This window comes from Nicrophorus vespilloides, unplaced genomic scaffold, assembly GCF_001412225.1.
Source record: "Nicrophorus vespilloides isolate i.1.1-1 unplaced genomic scaffold, Nicve_v1.0, whole genome shotgun sequence".
In the NCBI taxonomy this organism is placed as follows: Eukaryota; Metazoa; Arthropoda; class Insecta; order Coleoptera; family Silphidae; genus Nicrophorus; species Nicrophorus vespilloides.
In genome coordinates this window covers 215347-237262 of record NW_017099111.1, presented here as the reverse complement: position 1 = coordinate 237262, position 21916 = coordinate 215347, and the positions used below count along the sequence as shown (strand labels likewise).

General features: G+C 29.5%; 1 protein-coding gene across 8 annotated transcripts in view; it reads left to right on the top strand.

Annotated features, from left to right (window-relative positions):
• The window catches only part of LOC108564037 (protein unc-13 homolog B), a 259117-nt gene that overhangs the window by 97641 nt on the left and 139560 nt on the right, over positions 1–21916 (top strand). For 7 of the 8 annotated variants that reach the window (XM_017922922.1, XM_017922923.1, XM_017922919.1 and 4 more), the window contains 4 exons: positions 1664–1767; positions 1820–1931; positions 1982–3042; positions 3098–4098. In XM_017922922.1, coding sequence (XP_017778411.1) covers positions 1664–1767; positions 1820–1931; positions 1982–3042; positions 3098–4098 — 2278 coding nt within the window. The remainder of the gene's footprint in view (positions 1–1663; positions 1768–1819; positions 1932–1981; positions 3043–3097; positions 4099–21916) is intronic. The other variant, XM_017922920.1, reaches the window with a different exon arrangement.

The window sequence follows — 21916 nt, the reverse complement described above, 5'->3', positions numbered from 1 at the left end:
TTAATGGATATATTACACGGTCCATGCACATGCCATAATCCATCCATCCATTTTTAGTAATCACGAATCACGCGCATTCTTCACAACATTCATCAAAATGGTACAACTCATTCATTCTGGTTATTTCGTTTCCATCATTAATTTGAAAGATTCTCAAACACGTAGTCCGATGTTAAAGCCATGCCAAATATTCATAGTTCTCGTAACCTAATTATCACATTACTTCTCTGCATGCTTCGTATTTACACGAAAAATGTTGGACTCAATGCAAATTACTCAATTTTTTCCATAGGCTAAATTCATTTCATATTTGTTTTTTTGTTAATTATTTGCAAATTTCACTATTCGCTAAATAGAAATATATACAAAACGAAATAATTTCATTTACATATGTACATTTCCATTTTTATACCACATTTTCATTTGCATGAATTTTTTTAGCGAAATACTTTTATTACCAAGAAATAAAAATATATTAGATTTTATTAGTAAACATTCCCAGACCAGTTTTTATTGTAATTATTTTAGACAAAAAATATCAAAGTTTAACATAAATAGAAATATATAAATAAAAAACTGTTGGTCTTTAAATCTGTTACATAAGCAAATTCATTTAATGGTCAAGTAATAGTAGAATATTATTAAATTACTACAATTGTAGTTAACTATCTATAAGTAAATAGATGGAGGGAATCAGAAAAGGGGATTGTATGAAAGCATGATTAGTACTGGATAAGATGACGTGAGTTATGTTAAGGTTTAACACGTCTGGTCACAGGGGTATTTACCTGCATATACCACTTGTTGCATCAAACATGCTGTTAGTTTGAGATTGTCGATGGATAAGTCTTGTGGGAAACAAGAGCTTTATCAAATGAATAATGAAAGAAATAAAGAACAGGGTCAGATGTATAAATTCTAAAATAGGCCTTTAAACATAAGTTCTTTAAATAAGTAGCTCTCTTAGTAATACTACAGTAATATAATATTGACTATACTTTTAAGTATTACGTGTCATCAAATCGCTATACATCATCAGTTTAAAAGACATTTTTATATTTTCATCTAACTTGTTTGTATGACTTTTAGGAACCCAAAAGTTACTACTTCTTTAATGCAATAAACGTAAAATTTACTGTTCTTTTTTCTTACATTCAAAGTTTAGTGTGTCCTATTTAGTTAAGGATGTGAAATCGTCAAAAAGTTTGCAGACCACTCAAATAAATAAGGAGCTCTAGAAAATAATTATCGGCCATCACTTTGAAACTGTCCTTGCTGATTTTTTTTATCCGAGTTTACGAAATGCTTTTTAATGATTTCTTAATCGAACTGAGTCTTTTTTCGTGTTCGATTAAAGTATTTTATCAATTAAACTATATGAAACTTTAAGTTGTTCAAGTTCATGTAAGTGGATCACTGCTTTTTTCGTCCAGTTTGGTTTTAAATCAATACCAAGATAATTTAGAAGAGTACAAATTATTGTAATTAAATATCTTCTTTTCAGCTAAAATAATTTTCTAATATTACAATTTTCAGGATTTTTTTCATAAATGAATTATGTATTAATATTTGATCTATTTGCATTAAAGTTAATAAACTTATGCAAATAAGTTATAAACAGTCTATGAATTGTAGTTTATTATACTGATTTTTTTATTTTCAGCCAAGAATGGAGTAACTATGAGAACTATTACGGTGATCAGCGGGGATTAGATGAAATGGGTTATTCGAATTTCATAGAGAAAAGATCGTCAAAAAATATGAAAGGTAAACATTTATAGTTATTTGTTTTATAAAGATTTAACTATTTTGGTTTTAGCTATGAGAAGGCCCAGTTTGGAGAGACAGACAACTTTGTACGATGACCCAAACTATTACGCGGAGAACGTCTACGGGAATCAAATTACTGAAGTTTCCTACTTAACATCAAGGTTTGATCTTTGGTATGAATAATTTTGTTTAATTAATCTTGGTATTTTAGTAGTGGGAAGGATAATTATATTGATTCATATCAGGATGAGCGGTATGGGCAAGATGAAGAGGATAGGCAGTGGGATTCCGGAGGATATACGAGCAGATTGAGTACTGGAAAGAAGCTGCCGACAATTCCAACAACAAAGAGACGCACATCTGTCATAGGGCAGGAAGAGTCATATCAGGAAAGTTACAGTTGTGCTCCAACACCTACAGCACGCCGAAGAATGCCACAAATCCCAGGTCGTCGTAGTGCAAGCCGTCAGAGTTCATTAAATGACGACAACTACGACGGCTTCAGAACACCTGAACAATCACATCGCGGTGCGAGCTTACCTCCAACCCCTACGAAAGCACCGAAAGTGATAGCCCGTCTGATGACACAAAACAAACCTTTCAACAGTCTGCCTCCAACGCCAGGAAGGCAATTGCCTAAACCAAACCTGAATCACCGCAGTGCCAACACGAGAAGGAACAGTTTATTGAAACGTACAACGTCTGCTGATTACACGGACAATTTGGATGGAAGTGGCTACGATTCGTATTATATGCGACCTGGAGCTGTCAGTGCCAGAGAGAATTATAACGAAGACTACAATTACGCATATCAAAGCATAGATAATCTTCCCGCCGAACCTGGTGCAATAGATCCTACACCTATGCTTAGTGATAATAGAACTAGTATGAAAGTAGACAATTCCGCACAGATTAGCAACGGCACGACCCAGCAACCCTATCAATCCTACCCAACGGATGATTACTATTACGCCGACCAGCAGGATGATAACACCAGTAGTGTTTTCAATAAGCAGTATTTCAAAGATCAGAACACCTATAACCAGCAGAAGGACGATTACTACGAGTATCAGGATTCTTACGAGGGTTCGTACGAGGAGAAGTCGTCCACGCGGCGGATGATGCTTAGCAATCGTTTGAATAGTCCTCTGCAGCAGCAAAATACAGATAGCCTAGAATCTAGAGATGATGAGCTCAAGGACTCTTTTGAGACGGCCGTTTCATCCATGAGTAGTTCAGTGCAACATCCCTATTCGGAGTACTCGACTGCGGGTAAATGATGCTTGACAGAAATGATGACGGTTAGTTAAATTTGTATGTTTTGCAGGGGAGAATCTCTCAATCACCACGACAGGCGGAACTTTTCCGCACGAATCTACGAAGACGACAACTATAGCGCAATATAATAGGGACCAACCGGAATCAACAAAAGCAATAGCGATAACAATCGGAACTACGCAACCAATGGTAACAACAACCGCAGCTTCGACTCAACGCAACGGTTTTACCAGAGGCTACCTCCAGCAACAAGATACAATTGATAAAGGGTACTTGCCGCACCAGGAATCCATAGAAAAGAGTTATTACCCAGCAGAGGTAACTCAGCAAGACAAATCAGAAGTAGGATACTTCCAGGATCAGGAGAAGCATTACCTGCCGCATCAGCATTCCTTAGATAAGGACTTTTCGGAGAGTAAGGAATATCTGTATGAGCAGGACGAGGATGAATATTTGGAGAAGGAAGATTACTTAGAACCTCAGGAATCGATCGAGAGTTATATTGAAGAAGAGGTTAGCACAAATGGCAAAGCAATAAACCAAGAATCGCCAGCATCTGTGATACATGTCGACAACTACGCGGACGACCAGAGCTTACGTCGCGGTTCATCGCAAATCACCGTTGTAGGTCCGACTTATCCGACCCGTAAAGCATCCGTTGGTTCCCGACGTCCGTCCGTTGACCCATATGCCTCCCAACCCCCAAGCCAACGACCCTCTGTAGAACTATCGCGAAGGCCTTCGATCGTCGATCCTTACAGATCGACCCAAGATCAATATCATCTAGCTGAAGATCAGTACTTATCAACCCCACCTAGAAAACCATCAGTCGAGGCTTACCCACCTCGACGACCATCAATCAGACAATCACCCCCAGAGATAGTGGCACAAGAGCCTGAAGAAGAGATTTACGTGGAAGACGCGGAAGCCAGTGAGAAGAAGAGCGTCAGTTTCGAGGAGGAGGAGGAAGAACCAAAGCCACCCAGACCACAGGTGACAGCGCAACAGAGATGGCACTGGGCGTACAACAAGATCATCATGCAACTCAATGTGAGTACATTTTTACAATCTATTAATTTGTTTGAAAAAGAGATGATATTATTACTAATTACCCGGCGCAGCCACTTTGATGTATGTTTGGTTGCATAGTTCAACAAAATAAGAACACGTGTTTGGACGAAAACAAACATTAAATAAGACCGTAAATCTTATAATAAAATCTGATAACCGTATTATATTTCTAAATGTGGTATAAATTTAATCTAAATATTATAAATATAACAAATTATAACAATAATTACGTAAAAAATCATCTTTACGCACAAATAATTCAGGAATTAATTCCTAGAATTTTGTATTTCTAAAAGAATATACTTGTAATAATATTTGAAATTGAAACATACACTTTGAATATTAAGGTGGGTAATCTTGAAAACAATAGTTCGTTGTTGATTTCTTGGATCAAGGTGAAATTGTCACACAAATTATAAACATTATTTAGACATCACAACCTTTTTTTTATATAGATTGCATTCAACAACCCCAAATAATATAATCTGTCAAATTTTATAGAGAATACTTTTGTAGATTTTTTGTTGAGTTTCATTTCATATATTTAACATATTGTATATAATTAAAAATATTGTAAATATTGGGAAAAAACGTTTAACTGTAGAAAACACTTCCACCCGTCCTGATTTATAGAAAACGTCAGTACAACTCGTAATTAATTAACATACAGCAGTATCGAACGACTATTTATAAAGTTGTCTGCTCGATATATTTCAATAAAGAAAATTACTTGTTTGTGAGTGACTCAATTATTCAGTTCAATTATTACAATACATTCGTAATTGACGTAAAATGAATTCATAATTGTTTTACTTGTCTCATGTTAATTTAAGTAGGAAATAGTAATATCGATATTCACCTTTAACATTAATCAATATTGATTATATAAAATTTATTTCTTAAAGAAACTTAGAACGTTAGTATTTATTAATATGAAATAGAATAAATATTTAAAATTAATATAACAATTAATATAAAAAAAACAGATTTTGATGATACATGAAGTTATTGAGTCTTTATAAAATTATAAAGAAAATTTTAGTAACTACAAAATGAATTATAGTTACATCTTGTTAGATTTAATCCGTTCCAAAATTTCCGGATTTTTACTCGTATAGTGAAACATATTCAAAGATACACATAGTGTGTATACAAGTTTTCAAAATAATGAAGAAGAGAGGTCCCGGATTGCGCGCCTGCTAGCAATCTCTCTTTTCATCGTCACTCGTTAAGCGAGTCATTTTCTTACAATTCATTTTGCTCGTTAAGCGAAATGCTCGTTATGCGAGCTGCTTGTTAAGCGAGGTTTTGCTGTATACATTTTATCTATTCTTTATCTTATTCGAAGCTCAAGAATTATTGGGTTGGTGCATAATTATCAGACGTTTTTGTAGGCGTTTTTTTTTAAATAAAAATTGCTGTTTTGTTTACTTATAATGCAAATAATATTTGCAAATAACAAGCAGTTATTGAAGCTGATAGTGACTATGATCTGGATCAATATTGTATAAAAGAACGGCTGATAATTTTGCACTTTCATGGTTTCTTGCAGTATAGATGATATTACTTCATTAGTAAAATGAATAATTGTGAATGTGTAGTTTTAACATGGTTTTACTCTCACACGAATTTGATTATTATATAATATGCTGAGTAACGCACTAAAACGATTGGGCATGTGATAACTATGTGAGAATTGCGGGCAATGATTTTGATATCATTATCGCTTTGAGAAAGGTTCGTTTCTGTTTTGGGTTGAAGGCCGGATATGTAGTAATAATGCGGTCGTGCTGAGGAAGTGCCATTTATTGCGTTATCCGAAACGTGCGGTGAGAGGAGAGTTGGACTGCATGGGCAGACCTCATAGGGGTGGCACGGACCACCAATGGTGAACGATAAAAGTACTCAGAAATCTGTGAGTTCAAGGAGACGCCATTTCAATTGCTTTGCAAAACCACCAAGGGATGCGATCATCACGATATGATGTGAGGACGATGGTCATGCACCGTGTCCTGAATTTTGGGCTTGCCAAGGTGTACCATCGAGGGGGGATGAAATCGTGAATTAGTGATCGACCCCGTAGGCTATTTTCGATGCGTTTATATAAAAGTGTATCCCTCATTCACGCTTGCTGTATGCTACTAACAGCATTAGTATCTAGCTGAGTGGATATAACCAATAACGCTGTGGGTGGGTGGCCTTCCCCATCCTTGCGCGATCCTTCTTCCTCCATCCATCCAGTTGCTGCTTCGGTTCCTTTTTGTACTACACCACATAGTTACGTTTAGATTAGAGAGAGTGAGAGAGGCATAGAGAGGGGTCTCTCACATGCACGGTTTGTTGACAGTTTTAGAATATATCCGTTCGCACAATCCTTTCAGATACTCAGTTACTCTAAAGCCGTGCGACAAGTGGTTACATCTAGTTTTCAGTACAATACAGTGCACTAATCTTGTGATTGTGATTACTTACTTTGTTTCTTTTTCTCAGAATAAGTTGATGATTCTTATGTAAGTTGGAGCACGGGCTACCTGTTGCGTCATCCCTTTTCTCCGTCATAACAAACGGGAGTTAAAAAAAATAGGAGTAATTGTACATTTGTCTGGTTCAATTCCATAGAGCAGCTGAAACTTATTTTAAGCATTTAATTAATCCGTGGTTTTGGAACGCTGTAAAGCTCAAATATCCGAAGAATTTGTTTGCTATGCACGACACATTCCACCGGTCTGAGCTATGCCACCGGCATATTTAAGATATTATTTTAAAAATATAGTACACAGAATTTACATTTTATGCATTAAACTCTTCTGATATTACGATGAAGCTTACGTAAATACCATTTAAATTATTCTAGAAATTGCACTCACTTTTTATGAATTTTAATAGTAATAATTTCAGCTTGAATTATTCAAATTTATAACATAAAATTAATATAAGATATTTTAATAGAAATTATTAATATTTTTTCTAATAATAAGGAAATAATTAGTAGTATTTTGTTAGAAATTCCAAACATGAATAGTTTCAAGAAAACTTTGATTGTTTTATAAAAAAAAATCTATTAGATTTTATAATATTTTGTTATGATTTGAGTCTAATTTCTATTGAACAATTGTAATAAATAATATAAATAATATAAATTATTTTACTTTTTAATTTTTTACAAGTTATAGATAAAACTGATTTAAAGTAAAGGTAAATCTTGTATGTAATCGTAAATCAAAACTAAATATTTTATTTTATTTGATAGAACAATATAGTTTATTTTGTAAAAATTCCGATTTTGCACAAGCATACATAAATAATTGGCTAGGAGATCGATATAAAATAAATATTTATATATAAAATACAATAAAACATCAAACATTGATAGGTCAGTATCGTTCCGTACAAAACAATTATTTATTCGATTATTGTAATGAAAATATGTCCAATCAAATATTTATACATGTAGAGTCGATTCCGGTTATTCAGTTTAAATAAAGGAAAATTCACATTTAATATTTTTGTACCTAAAAATATACAATAGGGAAATGCAATCAATAAATACAAAATGTAGTTAAATAATTACGAAACATGGTAATATAAATATTATTTTAAAAACTTTCATATTTTTAAATTTTACCAACTTTTAGTGACAAAACACTAATTAAATTATTGTTTGATATAAAAATTACGACATCAAATATTTTTTGATATTTTGTTCTTTGAATTTATCTAGAAAATTTGTGTTTTGCAAAAAGGTTTTCATTTTTATTAAAAGGACATTACATTAATAAATTCTATAATACTTGAATTTTTAATAATTTTAGATTTTATTACAATAAAACTTGTTCAATTAGTAGTTTACATCATTATTGTAGGTTATTTATTTCACAACAAAAAATAATGCAGTTCTTGTTCTGACATAGTAAATTATTATTTTTAATATTAAGGCAATGCGGGTGATATTAACGTAATATTAATATATAATTACTAGAAATTTGATGTGAAACGTTAGCAACAATTACTTGACACGACGTTCCAGATATTGTTATTTCTATTGTAATGATTAATTAATTCATATCTTAATAGCAATTATGTGTACAAAACTTGTTATTCATTAAAACACATATGTCAAGTCACTATTTCTACAAGTAAACCGTACTTACTTTAGAAATAAGCGAGTAGTGTGATAATTGATAAATTGTGAGTTTAAGTAACATATGTAAAATATAATACTTTAGTATTGTATTGATTCTCTTTCTAGGAATATATTAATGAACATATATTAACAATCTTTTTAAAATAAAGAATTGCTAATGTTTTGATGTAATTGGTTTGAAATAAAAGTAAAATATAGAAATATTATAAAAAATAATTCATTACTTATGTCAATAGTTATTTAGTAAAGAGTTTTAAACTTTTTCTAATATATTGCAATAAATATTAAAAATAAATTGATTTGTATTATTTAGACAATTATTTGTGGAATTAAAGAAAATATATTGGAAAAACAACACATGGGAAATAGATAAAATGGTATAAATATTATTGTTTATGTTAAATGCGAAACTGGAGTTATTCATGAGATAGTATGATAGATGTAACTTTGAGCAAATAATGAATGTTTTTGGAGTAGTTTCGATCATAACATTATGCATGCAATTAGGTAAACGAGCATGTGTATTAGTAAATAAGCCTTTATCGGGTTTTCGGTGCGTTGCATATTGAAGAACATATATTTGCATATTCATAGATAATTACCGGTTTTCTTTGGCCAAAATCGTTTTTGGTTGTTGTCGTTGCAACGGATCAGAGTTCCCCTTCCCCCGCCAGCCGGGAAGGGGTTTATCTGCTGATTACCATGCATATCTATGGAAATGAATCCGACAGGTGATAATGTTCATTTTCAGTGTTACGGTATTGACCCACATGATGAGATAAGTGGGACGATCATCGCGTTGTAATTGCAAGCGTACAAAACGGTTCGCGATGACCTGACCTTCTCTACCAGACATTGAATTCAATGTTATTGTTTATGTTTGTTGTCGTTACCTTACTGTTATTGTGAACGTTAAGCAGAAGTGAGCTATGGATGATGATGGTCATACGACCGAGTGGGCCCTTCTGTTTCCTTTGAAGGCGGGACTCTTCGCAATGAAGTCCTCAACGGTGACGAGGTCCACCGATAGGATCAAGAAGCGTCCTAAAGAGATTCCGGAATGCAACAGGCTCAGGATGCGTAGAGGTTCGAGTCTATCGGAGCTGGATAAGCTCTCGGTGTCAGGATTACCCGACATGGTCAGATCAACAACGACCAACAACCAGCTTTCGGCTAGTCCTGCTTCGGTGCCGCACAGTCCATATCTTTCGAGATCCTTTGCAAACAACGCCTGCGTTACCAGAGGCAGCATCGGTGATCTTATGAATCAGAAGAAATATGGCTCGAGTCAGTGGAGTGTACGCAGCGAGACGTTGATTGCTCGGACTGTACCATTGTCCACGGTGACACCTAGGCATTCGCCGCCTGGACCACCGCCGGAAACGGCACTCTGCATTTTGGATGAACCGGACGTTTCCGGTCCGTTGACGGTTGCACAACGCACCCAGAGGCTGTCAAAACTGATCAAGCAGCAAAGATCAGCAATTGTGAAGAAAAATATGGCGGTACGTTTAATTATTTTAAAAAATCTTAAAATAAACTGTGAATAAATTGATATATAAAATAATACTCTACAATAAAAAAAAGAAGCATTTGTCCAACTATTAATCTTATAAACTAACTGTTAAAAGGAATACATGAATTAATTCATTAAAATATTATATACAGTTGTTATTGAAAGTTTGAAATGATTACGAAGAAAGTTTTGAAACAATTATTGCCAAATAACGTATACAAATTTCTAACATTTAAAAATAAATGAATGAATTGATTTAAAAAAACTTGAATTAGGAAGCTTAATTTATAGTAACTCTTTTTGTTAATATGGATAAAATTTATGAGAGTGTATTTATTTTGAAATGAATAACTTATATATTTATTATGATTATATATGTTTAATTAATTTGAAAGAATATTACCAGTAATTAGATTTATTTTACACAAGATTAATTTGAATTATAAGTATATAATTTTGAAATGATTTGAAACCATCTTAGTTTTTATTTTATAGAAAATTGTTCTCAAATTAATACAATTTTTACATTCTTATAATAACCAATCATTTTTCCAAAAAAAACTTATTTGAATGATATAATAACATTTAAAACCTGAAAGAATGATACTACTATTTTAATATAAATATAATAATAAGTGAAACTACTATAAAGTTTCGATATTTTTTGTTAAACGTCTACAAAAAACATCGAAACTTTAATTTCGGTATTATAAAATAATAAGCATTCATTAGTGATGTACAAAAATAAACTCTTTTGTAGTAAATTAATACGAGAAATCGATATCTTTTCCACACAAAGAACGATAATTAATTATGGCAACGGCGTGGCATTTCATTAAAGTACGAAAATAAAGAAAAAAAAAACAAATATATACACAAATAAATGTAGATCAAGGACGACCCAAATGTGCGAGGAATTCCTTAATTATTTTTATTTCATAGTCGTTATGTCGCTCGTTTCGCTTCGTGTTGCATACAAATTGCATAAATTTATCCTCATTTCGCATATATATTCATTTTTTTTGCAGACAAATAAAATTCTCTGCACTTTTCCACTATTTTATTTTTCTTTGTCACTTCGTTGGTTTCGGTTTCTTGATAAAACGAATCTTATTATATGAGATACAGCGTCTTCGTTAAGAGCTCCTGCTTTTCTCTTGACTTCTCCAACTTTGGTCAGAAGTTAAACAGTGAGTTTTGCTAGGAGACGTGATAACAGTTTTATCTCTGTATAAAAAATAGAAGAGTCCTAAAACCACGTAGGAGAAACTCTTTTAATAGGTTTAGTTACAGTCTAGTTGCAGCACGAACATTTTAAATAATTACTGGATTTTAACCTAAACTAAATTGTTTCTTATATTTTATTTTTTCTTTCTTTCAATAATAAAATAAGTAATAGTATTAAATGAACAAAATTTATAATTGATGAAAAATTCTAGCAAAAGATTTATATTTTTTGATAGACTATTGAGTCTGAATGAAAATTTGAAATAATACAATTAAATAGAATTTTTCTGAATTTTGCCTAAAATATATTATTTATCAATTCATTAATAAAACCGTTAATATTTCTTAATAATTAAAAATCTTCTTCAATAATTGAAAACAATAAAACATATTGAAAATGTGATTAGATTTGTAGTAGGTTTTATTGATTATATAATAAATATGTGATGTCTTTTTTTCAATTTTTATTCGAAATTTAAAAGTTAAAAAAAAATATTGCACGTGAATATTTTATAATTTGCTAAGTGCTTTTCTTTCTGGAATTAATAAATTCCAGCTGGTTTTAGACAAAGAGATAGAACAATGCAGCTGTATTTTAGGAAGAAAGGACGATAAATCATTTTGCAGATAAGCGTCCTGTGATTAACATTTATTTCTCCGTTTTTATAGCTTAATACTCCGTTTAAGTTTGTTGTGTTTTCTTGTTTTTCATTAATAAAATTCACTTTGCAATTTAAGTCTAGAATAAAAAATAAACCATAATTAAAAATAAATTATACGTAATGTGAATGTTAATGCAGGTATCCCCCCCGACTTACGAACTAGTTCCATTCCAAAGGGTTGTTCGTATGTCGAATTTATTCGTAAGTCGGGTTTATTTTTATATATATTAAATTCCGTATTACTGACATACATTTGAAAAAAATTAAAATAAACAAAATACTTACAAATACTTTTCAATGTAGACATCAAAATTATTTCATAAAAATCGACAAAAGAAACAATTGGAATGATTTGGTTTGGACAGTTAATTTTTTAATCACTATATATATCCTTGTAACAAGTTGGAGTTTTTAGAACCTTGTTCATAAGTCATAAGAAATGTTAGAAGACTGGAAATTAGGATTTTAATTTAATCAATATTTACAAATTGTGAGCGATTTGATTAATAATTATCAAAGGTTTATGAATGAATTTTAATAAAATTAATGAGAAATATCAATAAATAAGTCTTGTATTTAATTAATTTTGTTCTATTCTTTATGTTTCCATTATTAAAGTTGATTTCGCAATATAAGTTTTAAAAAAAGAAACAATCCATAATTTAATTTTAAAAAATGGATTATATACTAAATGTTAATATTAGATTCTACAAAGTACATCATGATATCACAAGAGAAATGTATGAAGATTGGAAATTGGGATTTTATTTTGATCAATATATGCAATATGTGAGCGATGAGATTATTAAATATGAAGGAATTATGAATTAATTTTAACAAAATTAATAAAAAAAATCAATAAATGTGTGGTGTAATTAAAAAAAAAGATTATTGTTTGTTTTTCTATTACACAATTTAAGTTTAAAATAAAAAAATCCATAATTTAACATTTAAAAAAATATACTAAATGTTATATAAGATTCCGCATACGTGAAAGGAATGTGTGAAGACCTGAGATTAGGATTTTTACCTTTTGTCATCTGACTACACTTATAGAACCAATTACTATTTAAATTATAAAGAGATGCGTAACGGATCTAAATACTTGTTGGTACTTTAATGTAATATTTATATTGTATATAAAACATATTTGTTTCGCAATTGGAAACACTAAATGCGTATAAACATACATTCAAGTAATACTTGTCATTTCTGTATAGCTTTTTTTATGTTGTAACGAAAATAAAAATTGTATAGCAGAATACCATGACATAAGTTTATAAAATAATAGTGTTACTAAATATATATACGAAACTTGATTGCCTTACTTTACTAAAAAGTACTACATATTCTTTTCATTGAAAATATTGCTGAAATTTAATAAAAATTTATAGGAAACATAATTTTAACGTGTTTCAAAACAAATGAAAAGGATTTTTTTCTTTTATCTGTGTTCTTGTAAAAAATTGTTAATATGACCAATATTTGATTAGATTATTAATAATGAAAGGTTTATGAATAGATTTTAAGAAATTTAATAAGAATTATCAATAAAATATGTGTAAAACATTATTGTAATAAATTTATAGAAAATATAACATATAGTTAATATGTTTTTTTTAAGAAAATAATTATATAATTTATATAAATAATATACAAAATTAAAAACGAATTTTCTAAATTTTATTTATAAAAAAATAATGCAAGTTATAGAAGAAAAAGAAGTATAGTTATGAAAAATAACATAATTTTTTTTTATTACAATATGAATTTTATTTTATTGCTGTGAGTTGAATGTAGTAAGTGAAAGGAAACAATTATTATAACTTTAAATCATTTACTTTGAACTATTGTATCTATTTTTTACATATTTATCAATGAAATGCACTAATCATCTATTTTCCAAGATTTCTTAGTAATCAATACAAATATGTTATTTATAAATTGAATTCTTTGTAGTAATAACAGATTTCTTTTCATCAAGAGTATTATCAAATGAATAATATTTTTACATATTAATAACTCAATAATGTTAAAAATTAGTATTTTCTCTTATTGCTATTCGTAATGAAGTTTAATAAAATTATTAATTGCCTATTGTTAAATTATCTCATTCAGTTGCGGATTTGATAAAATTAATGAAATATCTGGAACGAGTATTTGTTTCTGTATTAAATAAAATTCATTCATATATTTTGCGGTATTGAATGGAGTTCGCTATTTCAAGGAGAAGTTCAGAGATGTCGCTCCTTGCGTAACTGTAGGCGCCGCAAACGTCGTTCCACTGTAGTTGCAGGAATGTAGGGCGAGGATTCTTGACTGGAGTCCTTATTTCTTTCGACTCTCATTTTCACGCACATCATCCCTTAAACCGTAAAATTCAACAGAATACAAATTCAAATATGTAATTGGAACAATTTCTAAGGCTTATTTTATTAAGGATTTTATGGATTTTGTCTTGTGTATTTTGGAAAATGCCTTGGATATAACAGCTTTATATAATTCATATTATGCGGACGCCCGGAATGGAATAGAATGGAATGGAAAGCAAACAAAAGGAAACGGAAGTAAACACAGAGGGTTGGCAAATTTTTGATTTGTTTCGCAGAAGAATGCATCGCACCGCATTTAGGGCGGAATTGAATGGACTCCTGGCCCAATTCTCGATGTAATTGAGTCCTTCGCAGCAGTCGAACCGGAAGCTGGGAAAGTTGTCTCGAAAGGAGGAAGTCCTGTTGCTAGATGATAGTACTTTTATGATGTCGGGAGTGCTTTGATTTATTGTGCCCCGTTTTTGGGTCGACCCGGGGATTTAACTACTATATATATAGAGAGTTTAGGTTTGGGTTTAAAAATTACAGCGTACGATGAAGAACTTTCCACGAAACGGGGAATTCCTGCCGTCCCTTCGTCGTAGATAAGTTTTACAATCAAAACTTTTTTTTTGCTTGTTTGTTCCACATACTTCAGCGCGAGCGTCCTTCGCGTCGTAATTGCAGGAAATTAGATTTTATATATGCATTAAATTAATTACGTTGGAACCAATTCCATTAGAAAGAATTGTGTGTGTCGTACGTGATCTTATTTTTGTATCGTGCCGGAAATTTATAACCTTCATGGAAGGCAATTATTCTGCGCGAGATGCAAAGGGAAAAGGAATTGTGATGTTACAAAAAGGTCTCTTTATGTAACTAAATTGTTTACATGCAATTTATTTTCAATTTAATATTTAAAGAAAATGTGAACAAAAAAGTAAACAGAAATGTTTATTATTACAAAACAAGACTAATTACAAATAAATTACCGTGGATATTATATATTAGAATTATTAAATACGTTTCACAAGTGTTTTAATTCACTTTTTCATTAACAAATATATCAATTAATTTCATTTGTGTTACCAAGTTTATTATAATTATATTTCTTAGTGCAAACTTTCATTTAATTAAATAGAAAATAACTCAATGAACAATTTTGGTCGGAAGGCGAAAATTCTCTAAAAAACATGTCATGTCATTTCTTTAGAACCATTTATTAATCAGTTTTCAATAAATTTAATATTTTTAACGATATTTAAGGATTTTTTTAAAGGAATAAATGTAACGTAGTTCTAGAATGAAGTATTTCCATACTGAATATGTATATTAATATAACACGGTTTTTATATAACGCGGTACCAATTAATCATGTTATATGAGGAAGGTACACATATTTCCTTAAAATTAAAAATGTAATTGCTGCTACAGTTTGTTAAAATGTTCCATTAGAGCCCTTAGGAGTTTCAATATCTTATTCCTTATACCGCTTTCATTTGCGAGTTCTTCGTTTCATTTCATTAAGAAGATCATTTACGTTTCAAGTTGTTGGCAAGAGTAACGATTTATTCTATATTCTGTTTATACAACCTTTCCTTCAGACCGTACAACATGGGTCGGCAACTTTTTTGGAGCAAGATTATTTAAGATATTTGTTTCTTTAAATAAAATTATTTCGCTATCCAACATAGATTACGAGGGGTGGGAGCCACAATTTCTCATCAAAAAAACTTTAATAGTACAGATAGTAATTGGTAAAGAAAGCTAAATATTGATAATTGATATTTTTCTATTATAATACTATTTTTTAGTTCTTTTGAATTATCTTAAAATTATATTATAATTTTCGAATAAATAATGTGTCAAAATTTTTATTGTTTTAATATTCTTTAAATTATACAAAAGAAATAATTAATCTTGAAAAAAAAAAAATGTATACATACAGTAATATAAATATATTTGATCTTTGTTTATATAAATGTAACTATATAACTTTTAAAATAAATATACAATTGAATTTCAATAAGGTTGACAATTCAAATAGTTCCTGTGATACAAGTTGCTTAACTTTCTGCAATTGATAGTTCTTTACTCATATTTTGTTTCATATTATATATTAGTTATATAAAATGTTCTTTTTTAAAAGCAGTTGACATATAAAATATGTTCATTTTGAAAATATTTTCAATTTAGTTGTCAGGGACTTTATGAAGTGTAGAAAAAAGACATTTTGTAAGTCGACAAGGAAAGGACGAGCAAAATCCGCATGACCTTAATACCGGGAAGGACGAAACAACACTGAAAAAAAAAATAATAACATGATCATCCCGAAATCGCCTTACATTCGTTACATTTCGAGGATTTTAACACATGTACCTGCAGGATTATCAAGCGTTGTGTATTTGGCGTAGGCCGTGGACCCATTTTTCAAGGTGTAATTCGTTAAATTGGCCATCGAACACGTTTGTTTATTTATTTTGTGTAGCCCGATCGATGCGAGTTTTTCGTGATGAAACTGGAGCATGAAAACACGATGATGCTCATATATATTCTTTACCCTCCTGTTTAGCTACGTCCATGTAGTCGAGGTGTTTGTGTGTATATATATACACCCAGAGCCACCCACACTTTCAAGTAAACTCGAAAAGTGTTTGTTTTCGTACTTTATAATCTTAAGTGAAAATGGAACCGAGAAAGTTTCCTCTCTATTTTAATTGAGTTTTTAAACTCACCATAATTAGTTCAGCCTTCTCTTTCGTACACATCTTAAAATGTTTATTTATGTTACAAACTAGTAAACTTTGATTAAATTACTAATAATGTTCTTAGTTCAATAAAAAAATATAAGGAAATAATTGAAATCATGAACAAAATAGAGTAAGAAAAAGTTTGACGTTTTTATAAATAAATGTTTTATAAAGTTATACTAATAAATATTTACACAATTTACAATAGTTTATTAATAAAATAAATAAACAATGTTATATTTTCAGTGAAAGTTTTGTTTTGGTTTAATGTCTTCAGTGTCCACAAAGGGAAGTTACAATAAACATAAGGTGGTTTTAATAATACTACACTTACAAAGAGAGTGTTCTGAGAGTTGGTGTGGGAATTGAAATCCCAATTGGTTTAGGGCGAGTTTCAAATATGCATGCTCCTCGCAATTAAGGATTAAATACGCTTTATGTAGAATCAAAATGTTTGTATGGTAAATGTTAATTCACAATTTCTTTTAAACTGGACAGTTTCATTGTGTAAATTCTAAACAAAGCAAAATTAAAGGCAAAAGATTACAAATATTTAAAATATTTATTTTATAACTTCAGTTTTTTTTTAACTAAAGAAATATATTAGGTACATGAAAGTAAATAATTTTATATTTCATGTATAGAATATAATTACGACATTAGTAGTATGAAAAAAAGTAGTAAGTAATATAATTTAGATTTATCATGGATATTTTTTTGAGGATAATCCTAAAGTTCTTTTGATGAGAAATTACGGCTCCCAGTTTCCACACCATATCTTAAAAATGACTATTTGATCCAAAAAGAGTGCCGACTCCTGTACATTTTATAAATAATTCTCGTTTCACTATAAACTATACCGTGTTCAATATGTTACGGGTTGTATGAAATAGCATTAGAGGAAATCGTGTTATACGAAAATATTCCTCGAATAACACTGATAATATTAATAACATATTTGTGATGATTCTTGTCAAATTCAATATTATTATTATAATCGCGTTATATAAAAAACTTGTCCCAATATTTTTAGCGCGTTGTAGGAATTCGCGTCTACTGTCATCTCACTTGAGTAAATTTAAGGTATTTAATCCAAATTGATCAGTGATTTGTATGGTAATGTATTGTTTGAAGCGATTTGAATAATCGATGATTTCCACTACATATTTTCCAGCAGTGATTATCATTGCGGTTTTAGGAAGTTTAGTATGTGAATTCGAATAAAGTATTAAACGGTAATTCAGATCGAACTGGGCATTATTTCGTGGTGTTAATGAATGCTACTAATGGAATTTAACAACGCTACATTACATTTTCCACTATCGATGGGGGGATGGTGAATGGAAATGAACTCGAACTGCTGGGACTATCCTGATTTTTGAAACTCTGATTACTACTACAAATCGATACTGTGCTCATGTATTATTTGTGTGCGTTCTGATGGAGTGGCCTACAAATTATCTGTTTTGAATATTCAGTATTGATATTTCGTTTGGGATTTCCAACCTGTCTCCATGTTGGTCATTCCACCTTTGCATGTATACATGTTCATGTTAGTCTAATTTAATCAGTTTCGACCGTAAATTATCTTACTTAACGTTTGACAGCATACGAAAGTTAAGCAATATATCGCAGTTTACATTTGGATGGGTGATTGGTAATATTTGCATATACATATTTACTCTATTTGAACGCAAACAGTTTATTATAATAACATTTACTCATAATTATAAAATTGTGAAATTATAACAATTACCATTAATTTAAAAAAATGCCTATTGCAATAATTATTTTAATCGCAATTATATAAATATGCTTAAACAAATAATGATTTGAATATATCTTTAATATTTATTTACGTTTTGCTGGATAAATTAACTAATACGTCTTTTCTTCATATAGTTCAGTTCCAAGTTACTCAATTTATTACCCTTTGAAATAGACTATGCGTTCTCATTGGTTATTGTGACCACGTTTCTTAGAAAGAACTCATTAAATGAATGAGTCGATTTGTTTCTTTCTACACGCATCTCCACTTTGTTAATATTCTCCCACAAAGAAAATATTTCACAATTATAACATTTTTCTATTTTGGATCATATTTATTTTACACTTGTAATTACATTAATCACGAGAATTGCTTACAAATTATGACAAGTACTCAAATTAACTATTTCAACTTTTTTCAAATTTACTTTATTTGCTAATTATTTATTTTATGGTCATTAATTACGATTCAAATGCATTAAATTTAAGTATTTTTAGAATTTTTTTTTTGCAAAAACTATTATTGCATTTTTAGTCATGTATTTTTTCCACCAATTATTTAATCAGTTTAAGTTATTTTGACTTTGGTCGTGAGAATTATTTATATTTTATTAATAACATTTTAAGGTATATATATGTAAAAATAACATTGTTTTATGTCAATTAATAAATTTAATCATATTATATTGAGGAGAGCAATTTTCAAATTCTAGGTAAAATAATATGGACTAATATAAGCAATTTTAAATAAATATTTACAATCTTTCAATAACAGTATAAATGGATTTATTCAATTCATACATTGTTTTTATATGATCCGATAATTATAGAATTTACATATAAAGTAAGTCATGTATTGTTCATAACAATTACATTTGTTGTTCATAACAAATACATTTGTATTGTTCATTAGATCTCATTTTGATAACATTATATTATAATATTTTCAATTCTATTGAAATTGTTTATATATTTCTCAATCTAATATAATTCAAAGTATACACATGTTGCTCAATAATTATTAATATAAGATCTAAATCTAAATCATTTTCAATATGTTTTCTTTAAACCTTCAAAACTGTAATATTAAATAGTTAGAAAAAGAAAAGCGTATTTTTGTTGTAATAATCATTGTTTTGTATATGCCGAATCAAACAGTTTGTTAAAGTAGCACGAATCAACTTCATATGGAAGACAAGATGCTTAATGAATAGTTACGTAATGTCAAGTTCAATATCGCTTGTTTTTCTGGTGCAATGACAATGATCAATTTACATGGTGTATTCTGTTACCTACATACAGAAATACCGATGTTTTAAATATAGCGCAATGTTTGTGACTAACATCAAATGAATTTATAACTGTTTTTTTTATACACACATTTATATTTTTGTACGAACGTATTTGACGTTCATTTGTCCATAAGACAAATTATTTTCTGATAAATCATAATGCTAATTATTGTTTCTTATAAGTATTACAAAAAAATACTTTAATACAAGTCGAATTATATCTAATTCATTATCAGAATTAATTTTACTTTATTAAATTCTTTTACTGCTTCCGAGTTTGGTCAGTACAGTATATAATTATGTTCAAATTATTAAATTTTAGGAGGCTCTAAATTTATATTTTTAGCAAAATTATTTAATGTTTTCTCAAGTATGAACATAATTTCATAGTAACTATTTATAAGACCACATAATAATAAAATAATAAATAAACAAAGCTATAATTTACAATAGAAAATCTGTTGCAATTTTAAAATGTTTGTGGATTACGAATAAACCGCAATGGTTTTGAGATTTGTTTTGGTCCAATAGCAAATGGTGTCAGGTTTGCACTCTCTCTCACTGCGACACTTTACATACAAAGAGTATTTATTAGCTTAGCGGAATCTATAGTTTGTGTATGTGTAAAAAGGGATATGGGGGTTGATGCATTTCCAAAACAAATACTGGAACCAGCGACTGTTTGTCACTTCGCTTAAGACAAACAAGCCGAATCGATGCATTATTAATGCTACCGCATTCAGATTGAATCGAATATGCATTCGTGGTAATACAAGCACTTCTTTATTTTCTCGACCTTTCAAATACTCGATTTTCAATCAAACTAAATCACACGCACGCAAATCTATTCGATTATTACAAAACGTCAATCTTTTTGCTGTACACGTTTCGTTAAATTTGCTGCATTTGTTTCTGTTTCAATTTGATTTTTAATTAAAAATATTTGCGTGCAATTGACATTCAATTAATATAACATAATTGATTTGAAGTTACCGATATTTTCTAATAGAGTATTTCCTTTGACACGTCTCGCTTGTGTCTAATCTGTTACAGGTTTTAAATTGATAGTTCAACAAAGTTTCATAACTTTTCAAATTTTGTTCCATTATTATTGAGATTTGTTACATATTGAATATGAGTTATCAAGTAGAAACATAATTATTACTACTTAAATACATAAAATGTTTAATATTTTATTAATTATTATAAAATTTCATAAAGTAATTGTTATTACACATTTTACAGCTAACAATCAGTTTATAATTTGGTATTTCAGTAATCACCAGTAAGTAAATAAGGTAATTACTGAAATATTATATTTATTTTGAAAATATGAACTGTTTTATAAATGTATTTTTCAGTTTTGTTATTATTTCAGAATCACGTAATTTCTGTTATTATGATGAGTTCTTGAAGTTATTAAAAAAAATTTGTGTAATCAAAATTAAAACAGTAATATTTATTAAGTTTTAATTCATCTAAATTTTAATTTCTTAATGAAATTACAAATATAGTTTTTGTCATATTACTTATTTTATAAAAATATAAGAAAATACTTATAATATAATAATTATTATTTTAATAACTATACTTTTTTCAATTGTTGAATTACGTGACTTATTGTTAATTGAATAAATATTTATCAATTAGGTTTATAAAAACTATGTTCCAAATTTTATGTAGTTCGAATTATATATAAAATTCGGTTAACGCACTTAATCAGTATGAGCTCTTAAATGTAACGTCAATCGATCATTAAAAACCGAACATGCGTTTGTTGTCCGAACTTAAATATCAGTTTTGTACGTAGTCCGAACTGTTCATTCTTCTATTATACATGAGATAACTCACTGGGGAGTGATATTTATTATTTGGTCTCATTTTATATTTCATAACTAATGTAACTATATTTTTATGTGTATATTTTTATTCAAAAAAATTGGAAATCTTTAAGTAATATTGATTGATTGATGTGCAAAAATCTATAATTTGAAAATTATCGCAATTAAAAAGTAAGAAAATTTTGTCTCTGCTTGAAAAAAAAAATGTTTGGTTTATTTACTTTTATTTGAAAATATTGCATATTTATCACTTGATATCGATATTTAAAAATAATTTATTATGAAG